Here is an 18,555-nt window from a genome sequence, read left to right as displayed (position 1 = left end):
CATTTAACCAAATAAGCTACCCAGGCGCCCCTGGAAGACTTAATTTTTATATTACTGAATAGCCAGACTATCAATGTGCTATGTATAGTAAATTTTTACCACGTCCCAGTAGTTCTTGAAGAGCTTGTGTCAGATTCATTTACCGTCATGAATTACAAGTTTGTAGCATCAGCATGTTACGTATTAAGCAGATCATACTGTGAAGTTGGATCTGTGCTTTGAAGATGTCACCTGTGAACAAGAATATTCCAGAAACCTATAACATTATTTTTGCAATATATATCCATATTATTATCATACCAACATGAACTTTATGGAAAATTAATGTTTTCTTTTAAGTGGTAAACATGTATATAATTGGGAAAAAAGTCATAATGGGAAAATTGAGGTCAAAGTTATTTAAGCTTTTATCTAGTTAGTTTTATTGTAAAGTTACATATCTTTGCTCAGTATTCATTTGCTTTGGGAGGAGGGAGTACAGAGATTTCTTTGAGAAAGTTAATGAAAGCTAAAGATTTTTTTTTCTTTCCAAAAATGTACATAAATACATGGAGTATTTTCCAAGTAGTTTCACAGGGTTTGCAAAGTTCAGATAAAAAAAAAAAAAACTTAATAAAGGTAGATTCTCTCTAGAAATTTGTAATATCTTTTAGTTACATTTAAAATAATGTTTCAAGTGTCTGGCTGTTTCTGTCAGTGGAGCATGCAACTCTTGATCTCAGGGTCGTGAGTTCAAGCCTCACATTGGGCATTGAGATTACTTTAAATCTATAGATAACAGCTATTAAAAAAATGAAGCATACAGAATACAATTTAAAAAAAAATGTTTCAAAGCAGCGGTGAAAGCAGTAGTCTAAATTGTAAACCTTGCACAGAGGACATCTTATTTCAAAAACATGGTAACATTTTGTTTGAAGACCAAATTGTGAAATGAATTTAATGTATATTTTTAAACCCTTGAGTATCAGATTCAGTTTAAATCTGTCTCCTTATGGAATAGACAAGTGAAACAAATCCAGAAATTTTGTTTGAGTACATGATCTGTGCTGGTATTCATAATATCTAACACAGTAATGTTTCCATATGCTGGACACTGCTGAGATTTTCACATATATTATCTCTTTTAAACACTACACTATATTGCCTTTGGATCATTTATTAAGTTTGGTGGTGGGTACATGAGAGTTTGGGGTTTTTTTAACCTTTTTGAGAGACTAATGTATTTTATAATTTAAAAAAAAGTCTTTGCCTTACAAGAGTTTATACCTTGTAATTAAGTCATTTAAATAAACATAGTTAATAAATGTTGGCAGACAACAAGCTGTAATATTTACTGCAAAGTTAAACAATAATGAAAATTTTATTTTTTTTAACAGCTACTTAAGGGTAGCATTTTGTTTTGTTTTGTGTTTGGAGCTTGGCAAATAGAGGGAAAGTATCAGGAGTCTCTCTAGCCTTAAGTTGGGTGTCACAAGCCAGCTGAAGGAAAAGCAAAGTCAGGTAGGTAAAAGAAATGAGAATAGGAGAGAGAAAAACATATATGTTGGAAAGTTGTAGTATTTCCATGTGAGTATTCAGGAGTAACAGGTGGGGTTATTACCTCACTTGGCTATCAAAAGAATGAAAAAGCCAGGGACAATATCCACTACCATTTCTAGCCATCACCAATCATTAATTTTAGGCAGTTCTAAATTTTGTACTTATTCTGTTTCTCATTATATGGCTGTTAGTAGTTAATGTATTTGTGATAGAAATTAAATTCATTGGGTTGCCCAGATACTAGGCTATGTGAAGCGTAGCTATTATTTGAATCATGTCCTTGTCCTCTGAAATACTTAAAATTTGAAGATCAGCCTATACGGTTTATATTATAAGTAATTTTGGAGCAATATATGGCAAAGTTGGTTTTTCTTTTCTATTTATTTTATAAACTCCAAATGCATTGAAAGTCGAAAATGAAAGACAAAAGCTTCCTTTGTTCATGGCACATATTTCAATATATTTTTCTGAAATTGCCAATATCTTCTCACCAGTGGCTTCATTTTCTTATTTGTTATCAAACATTATTACTGTTATTATTCCAATATAAAAGGCTTTAAGAAGACCATGGTGTAATTCTCTTATAATAAGAAAAAGGATATAATTATAAAGCTAAAATATTCCTTCAGTTTTATTGCATATGGTTTGCTACAAATTGAGGGAGGTTGAAAATGATACTTCAAATCAAGAGCAGGTGCTGAGTAAAAGCTTATGGCTTTGAATGGATTTGAAACATCATTAGATGACAGTAAATAAAAGTCTCTGGTCAACCAAATCCTAATGAGGCAAAAGAAGAGTACTCTGTAATAAGCCTCACTTTCAAAAACAAATCTTTCCATGAACTGGTACTACTTCGAGGTCAACAGAAATTATAAGAACAATGTAATGTGTACACATGGCCTTTCCTATAAAAATAGAAACCAGAAAAAGTCACCTGCTTTAAAGAACCACTAATGCCATACTGCCAAATTTGTAACACGTTCATCAAAAGTTTATACAGGTTTATCTGTAAAAACTGGGTTAAAAACAGTGGTGATCAAAGGAGGGGGTTCTGGGCATGGTAAATGACAAAGACTTAGCACCTGAATTCAATTACACAAAGACGCCTTCAGTTATGCCACTTTAAACCAATTCTTTTGTTCAATTTCCTTCCCTCCCCTATTCACCAGTAACTTTATTAAGACTAAAAACATGGGCGTTCATCCTACCTCTTTTATAGTAGATTACAAAGTTCTAACCATTTTTAAAATGACAGCTCACTGCTTGATTATCCAGAACGTTCTTCCCTTATTTCCTGTATTCGTTTGCTAAGGATACTGTAACAAAGTACCATAAACTGAAGGACTTAACAGAAATATATTGTGCCACAATTCTGGAAACTAAAAATTGGAGATCAAGGTGGTTCTTTCTGAGAGCTGTTGGGAGAGAATCTCTTGTGTTACCTGCCTAGCTTCTAGTGGTTTGCTAGTCAACTTCGGTGTTCCTTGGCTTATAGAAGCAACACCCCAATTTCTGCCATCATCTACATGGCATTGTGTGTGTGTGTGTGTGGTTGTCTCCAAATTTTTCCATTTTATAAGGAAACAAATCATGATTGAATACGGCTCACCATAATGACCTCTTTTTAACTTCATTACCTCTGTAAAGACCCTGTCTCATCCTGAGGTATGTTGAAAGAGTTAGGACTCCCAACATTGGAACTTTTGAGGAATATGTTCTACCCATAATACTTTCCTGCTTTTCTCTCTACATTTCCCAACTTCCCAATTAATAGTATTTTTTATGTGACTCCCCTAAAACATAGTATATAGGGAAATTTTTAAATTAATCTGTATTTGTTGAGTTTTAGTCATGGAAATATTATGGTGAGCTATGACTAAAACGTAAAAAGGGAATAATATGTGCTAGTTGCTTCCAAATTTGGAATTGACGTGTATAATCTAGAGAAGATAAAATTATTCAGATAAGGGTGAAAGCAGGATTCGAGTGGGAAAAGAGGATAGTTGAAAGCCATTCCAAGTTCAGAATAGCTTCAACGGGCATTTCAAAAAAGTACAGTTTTAGACACAAATCCAAAATAAGGAGACTGCCCTGATCTGGAAAGTTCTGAATGGTAACAGCTACTTTTAGGAATACCTACCACAAACTACTTATTAATTTTGAGCATATCATTTAACCTTTCTGCATCTCAATTTATTTGTCATTAATGTGGAGTTATTGTGATTAAATTAGATGATTCATGGAAAACGTGTTTGGAATGTAAGAAATATTCAATGTTCTCTTATTATTTTTAAGTTGGCAATATATACATAAGGAAATTGTTGCACATATCTTAATATGAGGAGACAAGGGCTTAAATAGGATTGTGACAATTCTTTGTAGTGAAAAAAGAGCAAATGGATATTCCAAAGGAAGAATTAACATGTGGTCCCTAATTTAACTAAAAAGTATGAAGATTTCAAAAACAGATAAGAAATAAAGGGAAACCGCTGACAAAATAAGGAATGTTGGAAACCATAAGGAGTATAATTATTATATTTGGAGAATGCTGAAATTAAAGTTAATGGCAGTTAACAATATGAGCTGGTAATTAGAAATAGTCCTAAAGTTATGAAAAGTCTTGGCCAGACGTGGATTTGGAGATTTCAGGTTACCCTTTGAAGAAGTATTTATTGATAGAGAGGGCCCCAAGGACAGAGACTTTTGATAATTGGGGAATGGGGAGGAGAACGTGAAAGCAACAGGTGGACAGGGAACAAATCAGGTAAATCAGTAGGGTAGAAATGTTGATGTTTCCAAAAACGAGAAAGCAGAGTTCGGGGTGGGTGTGGGGGGGAGAGGCAGTCAGAACTGTGCAATGTGGACCTGAAGGAGGTGGAAGACAATTCGGAACCCAAAAGAGACCTTGGATGCAACGGAAAGGAGTTATTAGTGACTGTGGCAGGCAGAATAATGGTCCCCTAAAGATGTCCTCATCCCCATCTCAAGAATATGCTGTGCATATGCTCTGTTATGTGGCAAGGGAGAATTAAGGTTGCTCATCTGATGACCATAGAGTAAATTATCCTGGGTGGTGCAAATAGGTCAAATGTAATCATAAGAGTTCTTAAAAGATGACAGAGGGTTACAGAAGAATGTCTGAGTGATGTGATTCAGATGTTGAGAGACTCAACCAGCCATTGCTGAGTTTGAAAATGGAAGGGGGCCATAAGCCAAAGAATGCAGGTGTCCTCAGGAAGCTGAGAAGACAAGGAAACAGAACCTTTCCTCAAGCTTTCAGAGAAGAATGCAGCCCTACCAACACCTTTAGTTTAACCCAGTGAGATCTGTGTCAGGTTTCTGACCTTCAGAACTGTAAGATAATAAATTTGTGTAATTTTAAGACACTGAATTTTGTGGTAATTTGTTACAGCAACAATAGGAAACTAATACAGTAAGCAGACCTTTGTAGAATTTTGGTGGTGAGAGATAGCAGTGAATTTTTTTAAGGATTTGACTTACTCCTTGAAAAGTCTCCATAATTGGGGGGGAAGGAGTTTCGTTTGAGAAAAGAATCGAAAGCCAGGATTCTTAACTGCTGATCTAAAGTCTTTCCTAGAGTACTTCTGAGAATGATGTTCCAATATTCTAGTCCCACCAAGGTGTGTGCATATGCATTTTGTTCCATCTTTGCTATACCAAAGGCCAGGTTAACCATAGACATGAACTTATCAATTAGTTTAAAAATAGTGTTGTCATCCCTTCCTTTTGGTGCTGTTACTTTTTTATTAAAATCAATTACATATTCATCCCAGCTAACGTCTGCTAACCAGGTAGTATTCATTAGTGATGAGGAAATAAATTATAAAATGATTTTGTATACAGTTATGGGATTCAATTCAGTTTTTTAATTTTTTTTTTCAACGTTTATTTATTTTTGGGTCAGAGAGAGACAGAGCATGAACGGGCGAGGGGCAGAGAGAGAGGGAGACACAGAATCGGAAACAGGCTCCAGGCTCTGAGCCATCAGCCCAGAGCCCGACGCGGGGCTCGAACTCACAGACCGTGAGATCGTGACCTGGCTGAAGTCGGACGCTTAACCGACTGCGCCACCCAGGCGCCCCCAATTCAGTTTTTTAGATGAAAGAGCTGAAGTTCAGAGCAAAGAAGTGAGTTGTGCTGTGTCATATTGCCATCATCCATCACTGAGGTCGAATATTCTTTCTCATAATTACATTTCTAGGTCTAGTTTTAGGATTAGATTGCTTCTGGTCTTAGATAGCTCTATCCATCCTCTGAAGCAGTATGGCAGATGGGAAGGTAGTAATAGTGGATAGTAGACTTTCACCCTTTTCCATCACTAACAAAATTCCCTCGAGCAACACAAAATGGAAAATGGTTAAAAACAACAACAAAAACCAGTGTCAGACACTGTTGTAAACTTCTCTATGTATAGTAACTCATTCAATCCTTACCATTATTTTTAGATAAGATCCCGAGCCACAAGGAGGTTACTTAACTTGCCCAAGTTAAGTACAGGGGCAGAGTGGGATATATATGAATTTCATATATTTATATATGAAAAAAGAAATCAGATCTGTCCAATACAAGACTTCTGAAACCTTTATTTTAATTCAGATATTCACGAATACAGTAATTCATATTTAGGAGAAGCCACAAAGAAAGGGACAGGATGTTGAAATTGTGCAGAAGAGTAGAGTTAGTTCAAATATCTAATGGCCAGTTATGTGCTCAGCGCTTTGCCTGTATTAAGTCCCTTTAATTTTCAAGACAATTTTATGATGCAGGTAATCTTATCCTCATTACAGATAACCTCAGAGGGAAGTAACTTGCCCAAGGCAACCCAACTAATATGTAGCAAAACCCCATATAAAACAAAGCAGCTAAATATGTTTTTAAAATTTTAAAACAGGATGCTGAACTGTCACGATGCCTATCATCATAGTGATCACATACATATAAGTGGAGAGAAGATAAATATGGCAAATGTGATAATTGTTGAATCTAGAGCGTAAGTGTATGGGTGTTCATTGTACCATTCAAATTCTCTATCTTTGAAAATATTCCAAATCAATTCGAGCTGTTTTCCTTTTTGTGACTCCATAAATGTTTTATGAAAAATAAGTATGTAAGGATTTTTGCTAACAAATCTTAAGGGGAGATCACATTTAGTAGTAAATATTTACTTGAGCACCCAACTCAAAATTATTTTTACTTCTGTTTCGTTTAACTTTTTTTTTTTTTTTTTTTTTTTTTTAAACACCTGTAACTGAAACCTGGACGGAACTGAAGGTGCAAGAGGAATAAGGTGGCTGGAGGTTGGGGAGATCGGCGAGAGGTGGTCGCAGGATGTTGCCTGCGGCCGGCGTCCCCGTGGTTTCTGGGAATTGTAGTCTCTCAGTCATTCAGGGCATTCCTGATTAGGGTCTCGGGAGAACCTGACTAAGCTCCCAGAAGCCTCCGGTGCGGCTCGCTGGGGACGCACTTCCTGGGACGCCGCGAGGGAGACGCTTTAAGAAGCTCCTCAGTGTCGGCGAGTGAAATGTCTTGGATGTGAGAAAACAGGTAGGTGTGGTCAAGAATACGGGTCTTTTGCATAAATAGTGGAGGATTTTGTGTAAAATAGCTAAGTGGAAGGGAATCAGGAACCCCGAAAACTGTTGACCACATCTGTGGACGTCAAGAATCTGGGTCCTTTGCATAAATAGTGGAGGATTTTGTGTAAAATAGCTAAGTCGAAGAGAATCCTGAAAACTGTTGACCACATCGGTGGACGTGAAAATTGAGTGAGGAGGTATTTTATAAGGCTTTAAAAAATTATTTTGTGCGGAGGAGTATGGAAATGTCGAGGTGTCTTGCCGCAGCAGCCAAGGGCTTGGGCTTGGCTAGCGGGGTGTGAGGTGTGGAGCTGGAAGTTGCTATTTTTGAATCACCAGCTGGTTGTGTAATGATGACCTGCTCTTGGTTCAGACCCACTCAGTGTTCCAGGGATGGGCTTGTTCACAGTCACTGTTGCGGTCTCTTTCCATTGGCTCTAACCAGGAGAGCTTTTTTTTCCCCTTCTTTTTCTCTCTTTCTTTCTGCTAGCTCTGATGCTTCTAAGGACAGGGCTTGAAGGAAAGGAGAAGGAGTGCGGGTTTTTCTGGAAGCTTGGTTTACTCTGAAGCCCAAGTTGTGTGTAATAACGCCTTGGAGGGGGCTGTCACCACGTTAGAGGAAGGCCAGATTTGGTGACCCCACTTAAAATGAAAAGTCAGGGATCCTAGTGTGTGTCTTTAATTGTAAATCAACTTACCTGAATTTGGAGTGAGGAATTCTATGATATTAACTCAAGAAACATACATTTAGAAAAGAAAAATTACAATTTGATTGAAATCTCTTCTGTGCAGACTGTTGAGGACAACATTCTATATAATAATAATAGGGCTAGTGATAAATGCCTTATCCAGGAAGTTCTGAAGCTTTTACAAGTTTGTATCCTCCTCCTACCTATTGTGATAAATAGTTTGAAAAGGAAGTTGTTGATGCTTAAAATAGATCTATGGTAACATACTTAAATAGCAGGTAGAGCCATTGGTGGAATCGTAAATTAGTTGCAAAGTTTAGGATGCACAATGCAGATCAACTTTTGTTCAGCCTAGTTTTGTTATCAGTATTCTTTTAAAAGGTACAAAAGAAACAAATTTCTTTTACTTTCAAGACAACTAACTGCACAGTGTTTCCTTGGCTCTCCTTATTCGTAATCATCAGAAGGATCTAAAAAATCCGTTATATATATGTGTGTGTACGTTATATGTGTGTGTGTATACATATATGCACATAATATAAAGAAGTATCATGTTAATTTGGGACATTTTCCCTATTTCTTTAGGCCCAGATCATCTCTACTGTCTATTCAGATGTGCATATATTTCTTCTAAGTTGATTAAAGTTGTTTTAGAGCTGTCAGGTACTTCAAAGAGTAAGTACATTCTTTGATTTTACTCCTTTTCCTTTTTCCACCATATATGAGATGTCTTGTTTTTCTCTTGTTCAGCAAAATAAAGTTATAAGATAGATCTCCCTTGTGAGTGCAATGATTGACCTACAGTTTCTAAAATAACTCAAATTACTGGTAGAAGGGACTGCTAGTGTTACCATCAAGAATTAATGTAGCTGCTGTTACACATGTGTTCTCATATAGCTATTCCTGGGATTATCCCTGAAAAAAATTACATAGCGATGGGTCTGTGAATTCCTAAAGCTGTTAGCCATTATTCCTGCCTTAGACTTCTTTGAACACTATTCAAAACCATAGATATCTTTTTGAAAATATTTTTATTTGAAATGATACATTTGATCACCTTTAACTGCGTACCAAATTTTATCCATCTACTTCTCTGAAAGTCACCATGGAACAGATAGATGACAAATGTGAAGTGCTTGTTTTGAAACAGAGACTTCATTTGATGTGCTCAGTAACTACTCTAAAGAGAATGCTCTGTTATTATTGTTTTATGGCTGTAACCATGTGTGATTGTTTGCTAAGATCCGGAAGAAAAGTGTGTTCCTAGCTAAAGAAAATAAATAAGCCTACTAGTAATCATTATAAACTTAAATTTCTGACCATACTCTGTTTTACAAAGGGTTTTACTGTTCATGGTCTTACAGCTACCTTGGATGGCATTTTATAGGTGAGATATTTGAGTTCAGAGGACATAGATGACTTGCCCAGGTTGTGACTGGCATTTGGGTCTTTGGTTGCTGGGACTGTAATACCAGGTTGCCTCTTAGATGGAAACAAAAAGCCTAGACACCTGTATATTTGACCTAGCTGGTGTTCAGGAGTGCTACTTAGATTTGTTAGTGTGTTTTTAACCTTACATACTTTCTACAGTCCCTAATAAGGGATTTTCATGTGACAAAAAGGTGTTTATCTTTTTTTTTCTCCATTGCTCTTTTAAAAAGAAAATCTAAATACAAATAAAATAGTTTTGCTTTGATGAACATTAATTTGATATATTAACCACTCTTAATAAAGGAGTATATCCACTAGTAACATACCTATTAAGTAGAAAACACCAGGTTCAACACTGTCGTAATTGATTGATCCATTGACCACTATGGAAGTTAACTAGTGTTGCCAAGCTTAGATATTTATTTCTAGAAGAATAGTCTCTATGTAAATACTTGGGAATGGCCTCATTTATCTTGGGAAGTTTTTAGGGCAAGAAAATGAACTTTGTTTTAAAAAAATAGGAGAGACTGGTCACATAAGAGTGGAAAGCGGAGGCATGGTCTAGAAGCAACTTGGAGACTTCAAAACACAGGGTATGAATGAATGAATGAATGAGTAAGTGAGTGAATGAATGAAAGAAACTGATAACAGAGCAAATTTGTGACCTTCTCCCTGGATCATGACTATACCCATGTGGACCTTACATTTATTTGTTTGTTTATTTCTTTAACAAATAATTGAGTGTCTTCTGTGTACCAGTGTGGGACAGAATAAAAGAGAAGGCTCTCTGTCCTCCTGGAATTCAGTCTGGTAGGAAAGATAAATGTTGAATGAGGAATTATAAGCATAATCACTGCTACCAAAGAAAAAGTACAAAGGTGCTTTCAGATCATATAACCAGGGCCGGTGGGGAGGTTAAGGATAGGGGAAGAGAAAACAGGTTTGGGGCCAGCCTCCTTGGAAATTAGAAAGATGAATACCTGTTAGGTAAGCAAAGAATAGAATGAAATTAAGAAAGTCCTAGAAGGAAAAATAACATGAACTAAAGCCTTTAGCCAAATTTAAAAGTGCAAAATTTGGGGCTCAGTCAGTAAGTGTCCGACTTCAGCTCAGGTCATGATCTCACGGTTTGTGAGTTCGAGCCCCATGTTGGGCTCTGTGCTGACAGCTCAGAGCCTGGAGCCTGCTTCAGATTCTGTGTCCCCCTCTCTCTCTGCTCCTCCCCCACTCACACTCTGTCTCTCTCAAAAATAAAAACATACATAAATAAATAAATAAATAAATAAATAAATAAATGTGCAAAATTTGAAGAGTTAAAAGCAGTATGGCTACATAGTCTGTAGCATGTTAGATGGGAAGCTGATACAATAAGGATATTGAGAATTTGGCAGGAACCAGATGGTGGGATTTGAAACTTTGGAAAACATGGGAAAGTTTTGAAACTTAGAAACTGTATTCTGAGGGAAAAAGGAAGCTATTGAATGTAAGAAATGTAGCAAGGGGCATCTGGCTGGCTCTGTCGGTGGAGGATGCAACTCTTAATCTCAAGGTTATGCATTTGAGCCTCATGTTGAGTGTAGAGATTACTTAAAATCTTAAAAAAAAGTGAAATAATCAGATTTGTGTTTAATTATTTTGGATTAAGAATTAATTGGCATAGCACAAGAGTAGAGATCTTTCACCCTCTTAATATGAACAAATCCTAACCTGAGAGCATTATTTTCAGTTTTAAATCATTAAACATTCCTTTTCCTAACTATCCCTATTAAATGTTATTTCATCCCTCTAGTGAGATATATGATATCAAATCATGCATATGTGGAGTTAAGAACAGGTCATAAAAAGTAAAGCAACCAAAGAAAGTTACAAAGAGCAAGGACATTAATTCCAGCACTGAGGTTGAAATTAGCTAAAGAATTGAGGTTAATAGTATTTCCCATGTGAAAAATGCCATTGCATTTCTTGTTGGCTGTGTAAATTAGGACTTCTACTCAATCTCTGGGGTCTGAGCTAAGAATGCTTCAGTAAAAGCAAGTTCAGGGGACTGATATAACATGTGTGTTGATTTGATGCAGTATAAATATTAACACACTTGATCCCAAAGTAAATATTGACCCACCTCTGTTCATTAGTGTCATTTGATAGTCTATAGTCTAAGAACTACAGAAATTTATTTATTAATATTAAAGTCATTCATTCTGATCTTGTTTCTTACTCCCTTTGTATTGTAGGAATTAGTGGCACAAGACAGCTTGATTGGAGAAATCTCAATTATATTGATACTCCAAGTTTTTGACCCCTATCTCTGAAAGCAAGAGGAAATTTGTGATTGGGTTAGGATGCTGAGCGCATTGCCTAAAGGAGTTTTGAGGCTTTGAGAGAAACAGAAGGAACCTTTTTTCTTGAGTCTTCACAACTTTAATCAAATCATCATTCTCTTTCATTGCTCAGTCTTTTTCTAACCCTGGATGATACATTTTTATGAACAGGTACCTTACTGGTTCACTTTCCTTAATATCTAACAATATCAGTTGATAGGTAGTAATCATATAATTGATTGTTAGCATTTTGAGTTCTCATAAAGCAGCATATTCTTTCTCTCAGTCTGATTGTTAACACATTGGAGCAAGGTCCAGATCTTAGTGGCCTCAGTGTCAATCTAGGGTATTTTGCTTGTGCTAAATACTGAGTTGAATAAATCAATTCATTGAATGAATTATTACTTATAATAACTACTTCCTTGTCCAGTTCTACATTACCAGTAGCCTAATAGTGCCCAGTACTTATTTATTCCAGTATTGCCAGAATGACTTATGTGCCAGGTACTGTGCAAGTTGGTAACAGCATATGGGGGAGACAGGTAAATGAACGAAAATCAACAAGAAGCTGAAATTTGGAGCGTGACATCATTAGTAGCCTTTTCCAGTATAAACATCCTCAAACCTGCACCACAGTTTCCATTGCTGGAACAAGGTGGTTGGTTGCTAAAATTAAGCAAGACAGTTTTTCCCCCCAACTTGAATGAAAAATATAAATTCAGACTATAATTCCTTTGTTTTTTTCATCTGTAACATACTCATAAACAATTTCTACTTCTGGTAATCTTGACAGAAGGCAACATAATAAACAAGTAGTAAACTAATATTAATGGAGAAACTCAGAACTAATTATGTTTAGCTTGAAGACTTTGAAAAATGATTCACTTGTGCTTACACTTTGATTTTATATTGTATAGTTATATAGGTATGTATACATACCTATATGTTTTCTGCTAGTAAAGTTATTCCTAGTTTATGTGATTATATTAATATGCAAATATGTTGTTTCCTAAAGAACATTATGCCTTCCCATTCAAACACATTTGATCAAGTCCTAACCCAGTTTAGCATTTTGATCTTCTTTCTGGCCCCTGAACTCCTGGGAATGCTACTCCACCATCGCAGCAGATAATATTTGACTCTGCAAAGGATGATGGGTACTCTGAACACATACATACAGTATGTATCATGAAGATGCCCCTTCATCATTATCTGACTAAAAGAAGTAAATCTGCTGCCTTATTAGTCTGTTGTGTTGCCTCATTGGGGGTATGATAGAAGGCAGAGAAAATACATTTGAGTGGTTTGGAAAGTGAGTTTCAGACTCTTAAAGCTGAATAAGATACTGGTTCTTGTACTTTGTCATATACAGAGAAAGAACACAGCCATTTATTTATTTATTTATTTATTTAAATTTTTTTGTTTTTACATTTATTTATTTTTGAGAGAGAGAAACAGAGAATGAGCAGGGGAGGGGCAGAGAGAGAATCAGAAGCAGGCCACAGGCTCCAAGCTGTCAGCACAGAGCCTGATGCAGGGCTTGAACCCACGAACCGTGAGATCATGACCTGAGCTGAAGTCGGACGCTCAACTGACTGAGCCACCCAGGCACCCCAAGAACACACACAGCCTTTTAATTCGCAATGAGAGAAAGGCCTGGCTACTTTTTTTTTTTTTTTTTTTGTCCTTTTCTTACAATAGCATTGGTAGAGATATATAGGTTCTCATAACTTCAAGAATCTTTGCATTCATCTTATATGAGCACTAATTGTATAATAACCAATAACCACTACTGTAATAACCTGGAAAGCATGCAAGTCAGCTTGAATCGGCCAGGAAGTAGTTGAGCAGACTAATTTCAGGGGTCTTTGTTCTCTTCTTTTCATTTGACTAACTCATTGGAGAGGAGTTCGTTTAGATTTTGTAATTATCAGTGTGGCTAGTATATAGGAATGAGATGTTAGATGTTGCTTTTTCTTATTTAACGTTTATTCAGCAAACATTCTTTAAACTGCTCCGTGTGCCAGGCACTGAGCTGGTCACTGAGTGCTAAGAAGTAGTTAACACTTGAATTGCTCTTACCAACATGCCAGACATGTTTTAAGTACTGGACATTATATTAACTCACTGAATACTTAAAAGAACTCTGCGAGGTAGGTACTATTATTTTTCCATTTTACAGATGAGGAAAATGAATTACAGAGAAGTTCTGTAGCTGACCCAAGATCACTTGGTTAGTGAATGAGGAAGTGGGGATTAGAATGCTAGCAGTCTGGCTCAGAGTCCCTCCTCAGCCAGTCTGCTGTCTTGTAATGCTTCTTTCCCTACATCTTTGTCTTTTATGAGCTGCCTTCACCTCAGCCACATGCTAGTTTCATTTTACATTTCATGAGCATTGGAGGCTGAGTTTGTGTTTTTTTATAGTTGACAGTTATGAGTCCTCCAACCCAGTATATTTAAAGGCCGGACACATTAAAGTACTTCATATATGTACGTTGAATGAGTGATTAGTGACAACTGAGAGACTTTAAGATGTGATGTTAAGAGAATTTGAAATTATTTTGATGGTTCTTCTGATTTGCAGAAAAATACTCATGTTCAATATTTCTTGAAACCCCAATATTTCTTGAAAATACTCATATTTGAAGAAAAGTACTCATGTTCAACAACTTCAGCTGCTACATGACCCAGGCAGTGGTAACTAAGCATATGTGAGTGTACCTGTGCTCTGAGGTCACATGCATATGTGTTTATATACATTCATATTATACATAGGAAACAGGGACAGAATTTCCCTCTTTGCATTGACATCACTAGTTGTGCTGCCAATCAGCACCACCCTTCCTGCTCTGCTCTCCTATTGTCCCCTCATGATTTGTCCTCTTGTGTGTCACCCCTAGTCTGACTGACAGTACTGCACAAGCCTGCCTGCCATGGGCTGTCGGGATGTCCATGCAGCCACAGTCCTCTCCTTCCTGTGTGGAATCGCCTCGGTAGCAGGCCTCTTTGCGGGGACTCTGCTTCCCAACTGGAGGAAATTACGACTGATCACATTCAACAGAAATGAGAAGAATCTGACTGTTTACACTGGCCTGTGGGTGAAGTGTGCCCGATATGATGGGAGCAGTGACTGCCTGATGTATGACACTACTTGGTACTCATCAGTTGACCAGCTGGACTTGCGGGTCCTCCAGTTTGCCCTGCCTCTCAGCATCCTGATTGCAATGGGTGCCCTGCTGCTCTGCCTGATTGGAATGTGTAACACGGCCTTCAGGTCCTCAGTGCCCAACATCAAACTGGCCAAGTGTCTGGTCAATAGTGCAGGCTGCCATCTGGTGGCTGGGCTGCTGTTCTTCCTGGCAGGTACTGTGAGCCTCTCCCCATCCATCTGGGTCATCTTTTATAACATTCATCTGAACAAGAAATTTGAGCCAGTCTTTACATTTGACTACGCAGTGTATGTCACTATGGCTAGTGCTGGGGGCCTGTTTATGACTTCCCTTCTACTGTTTATTTGGTACTGTGCATGCAAATCTTTGCCTTCTCCTTTCTGGCAACCACTGTATTCCCATCCTCCCAGTATGCATACTTACTCACAGCCCTATTCAGCACGCTCTCGCCTCTCTGCCATCGAAATTGACATTCCAGTAGTTTCACATACCACCTAATGGGGAAGTAGTTAGTTTTCAGAGAAAACTTGTATCCTCACATTTCCCTTGTACAAGGAGCTGTTTTAGACCTATATACATTTTTCTTTGTTTCTGACCAATGAAGCCAAATTTGTATGTCCCAGTAGAATGAAGTGCTGCTAGTTTTATGAAAAGTACATTATTTCAAATGTGAATCATTCCTTTTATCTTGCTTCTTATGCTAGAAGGATTTTTAACCTCTATGTTGATATCTAATCAGTTATTCAAGTGGAAAGGACCTGTGTCTCAGTTGAGGTGATTTAGAACAACATGGTAAAGTAAAAAAATGATGGCTAAGAGAGGCTGTTGTACATGATCTTTATGAGTATTTCAGAATGTGTATTGTCCTTTTTCCATAATACCTTAAACTGGGAAGAAGGGCAATTTCAAATATAAGAAATTTCTTTCAGGTAAGGGTAATGTTTTAACAGTAGTCAGTCTACCAGCTTAAGGCTGTAACTTTTCTTACCTTTCTCTCGGGGCTAATTGTATTGAATAGAGTTTGGTAGTTTGAAGATTACTTTCTTTGTGAGTTCCTTATCTTCTACCTCATGGCAGTGTTTAAAAGTAAAATGCATTTTAAGTGATGGCAGAGAGAATAAGCCTAACATTTTAAATAACTACTAGTATGGATAACATTTAACATAATTTTAAAAGTTAATGATTCTGTAAATTGTATTATTAGAGTTAAAATGGGGCCATGCGATGGATTGGTGCTTCCTCTCTGAGGCAGAAAAGCCTTATTTTTTTTCAGATAGCATCCACCAAGTAATAGTCATGCACCTGTATAATCTCTTAGTGACAAAGAGAAAGAAAGAAAGAGGCCCAAGTGGTTGGTTCTCTTTTAGACAGTGGTAGGGGACGAGCATCTGTTCTTTGGCAACAATATCAGAGATTCACTCTGGTGACTGCCTTTTGAATGATGAGTGAAGTAAGTTATGGCTTCACCATGACCACATTCACTCTTGATTCAGTTCCTGCCCTTGTCACTGATTATTTCCTTGAGCATATATCTTTGCTCAACACTTTAGTGGGTGCTTTAGAGAATACATGAAAAGTATGAGATCAGGTCCCATCCACTAAGAAATTTTAATATAATAAAGAAAATCAAACTGTTAAACAACAGGGAACAGTCTGACTTTATTGGCAGCTGGTCTTAATTTCTCAGTCATTGATCCAGGAATATATTTCAACCAGCGACGTGGCTTTCTAGCAGACAGGCTTATTGTACAATACCAGCAATATTCTGGAACTTAGAAATTCAGTTCATTGGATCTTTTAGAGCACCTACCTTAGCCTAGACACTGTAATGACACTGTCGGATTCATGAGAATGGACAAAATTGGTAGAGAAATTAAATTGTTTCCTTCTCACCTCTGAGAGTATGATGATGTATTGAAGAGGGAGGAGTATTTAAAATCTTTCCTCTAAAGGGGTAATATTTAGGTACAACCATGTTAACACCAAGATGAATGCTTAGAAATTCAGGGAAATTGGGTCTTTACCCTTATGAATTTGAGCTGCTGACTTAATTGGTATAATTTGCTACACATTAGTACTATGTTCATAAGGATTTTGTTTTATTAACCATTACATACTTCACAAACAGCTAGTTGCATGGTAAACAGGTGGTTATTATGCCTCTTTGCAAATCTGGATATGATTCTGGTACTTCTGTGGATGTAAGTGGTTCTTCCCCACCCCCCCCACCCCCCGCAATTACAGCACTAGTTTATGTATATAGCAAATAAATCCAGTTGTAAACTTTTTAAATGCCATCAGTATAAAGCATGCAAAACTATGGTTTTTTTAGTTATAGCTTCTGATTACCTTCAGTTCCATTCCTTTTTACTCTTCGCAGATGTAGCTGAATCTTAATTACTCCAAAACAATGGCAAGTAGAATTTTGAGATTAATATTAATTTACTCCTGTGCTAATTAATATCAGTCCCCTCTCTCACTAAATTTGTCCAGAAGTGTCAAGAATTCTACCATCTTCCTGTTCTTTGTATAAACAATGTTAAAGAAAAGCAGATTCAACCATTAATACACTAGACATGTTTTAGTCCATGCGATCATAAATATAAATGTGCAGCTTTTCCTGTAAGCATTTTTTGCAGTCTTTTCATAATCTGTAGACTCAAATTAGTATTTATTATGGATATACTAGGCAAAAGAAACAGCTGTTTCCCTTATTGTCTTTAATATTTCAGATTTGCTATCAATACCTATTCTTCAAAGCCATCAAAGGAAAGCAAGTATTTACATTTCTTTTTAGTAGTTTTTGAGTACTCATCAAGCTATCATTGTGATGGGGGATATGTTTTTTTGTTGTTGTTACAAGTTATTAATGTTAAGGGCCTTTTACAGAATCCAGCTTGGAAAACAACCTTAAATGTGATATGATGCACCAGATTTGGTTTATCCAGCCATGGGAGGAAAAAAAAAAGAACCACTCTTGAGTTTACTTTACTTGTAATTATACACTATAATAGATAATATTTGTTGTAAACTGCAATGTAAAACCTCAGTGAAACTGCACTGTATTTCTTGATGTTTATTAAAAGATGTATTTTTACAAGTTTTTGTTTCCTTTTCCTCAATGCTTTAAGGGAAAATGTTTTGAGAAATGTTTCTCAAATATATATAAATTGGAAAAGATACAGCCCATTTAAAGCCCTATAGAATAGCAATTGGAAAGGAATTGGAAAACATGGATTTATTATTCCAGAAGCATCAAGACCCTTCACCCATTTTAAGAGTGTTCCTAGGAGTTCACTGGACTATTTTAACGTTCCACAAGAAAGCACTGAATGAAGTTAGTGTGCCAGATTTGCCTCATCAATGGAGTTTTCTCATGGTCTGTGTTCCTGAAGATTGAGAGTTCTCAAATGGTTAAATAGGAGGGTGTTTCCTTATTCTTCAGAACATGAGGTTTCCAGAAGTGGTCCTGATAGGTAAGTCACCTTAAAATTTCTGAAGCCTGGGATGGGCTTTTAGTTTTTGGATTATAGCCTTCTGGGATGCTTCTTATATGCACTCTTCACTGAATCCCCCCTCTGTGGTAGTACCTTAGATGGAAGAGCCGTACATTGCACTGGAAATCGGAAGCTGCTACAGGTTGGGCATCCCCAGCTGAATACGCTAACACTACAATTCAGAGTCTGCCCCTCAGTTGGACAGGTTCAGTGAGGAAGACTGAGTGCTGGAGAATTCCTTAATGCAAACCAAATTCACAAGAGACTGATTTACCAACCATAAATGAGAAATACAGCTTACTGGCAACCACTAT

The 18,555-nt window shown here is 36.9% G+C and overlaps 1 protein-coding gene across 1 annotated transcript; it reads left to right on the top strand.

Moving 5' to 3' along the window:
- Nucleotides 1-8,393: 8,393 nt before the first annotated feature.
- Nucleotides 8,394-17,844, top strand: CLDN12 (claudin 12). Its single transcript, XM_086696653.1, has 2 exons — nt 8,394-8,500; nt 14,475-17,844. The coding sequence occupies exon 2, from the start codon at nt 14,508-14,510 to the stop codon at nt 15,240-15,242; it is 735 nt and encodes a 244-aa protein (XP_086552779.1). The 5' UTR covers nt 8,394-8,500; nt 14,475-14,507; the 3' UTR covers nt 15,243-17,844.
- The last annotated feature ends 711 nt before the right edge of the window (nt 17,845-18,555 follow it).

This window comes from Puma concolor, chromosome A2, assembly GCF_028749965.1.
Source record: "Puma concolor isolate L17-30 chromosome A2, mPumCon1.1.hap2, whole genome shotgun sequence".
Lineage (NCBI taxonomy): Eukaryota > Metazoa > Chordata > Mammalia > Carnivora > Felidae > Puma > Puma concolor.
The sequence above is the reverse complement of the archived record's forward strand: the minus strand, read 5'-3'. Positions and strand labels throughout refer to the sequence as shown.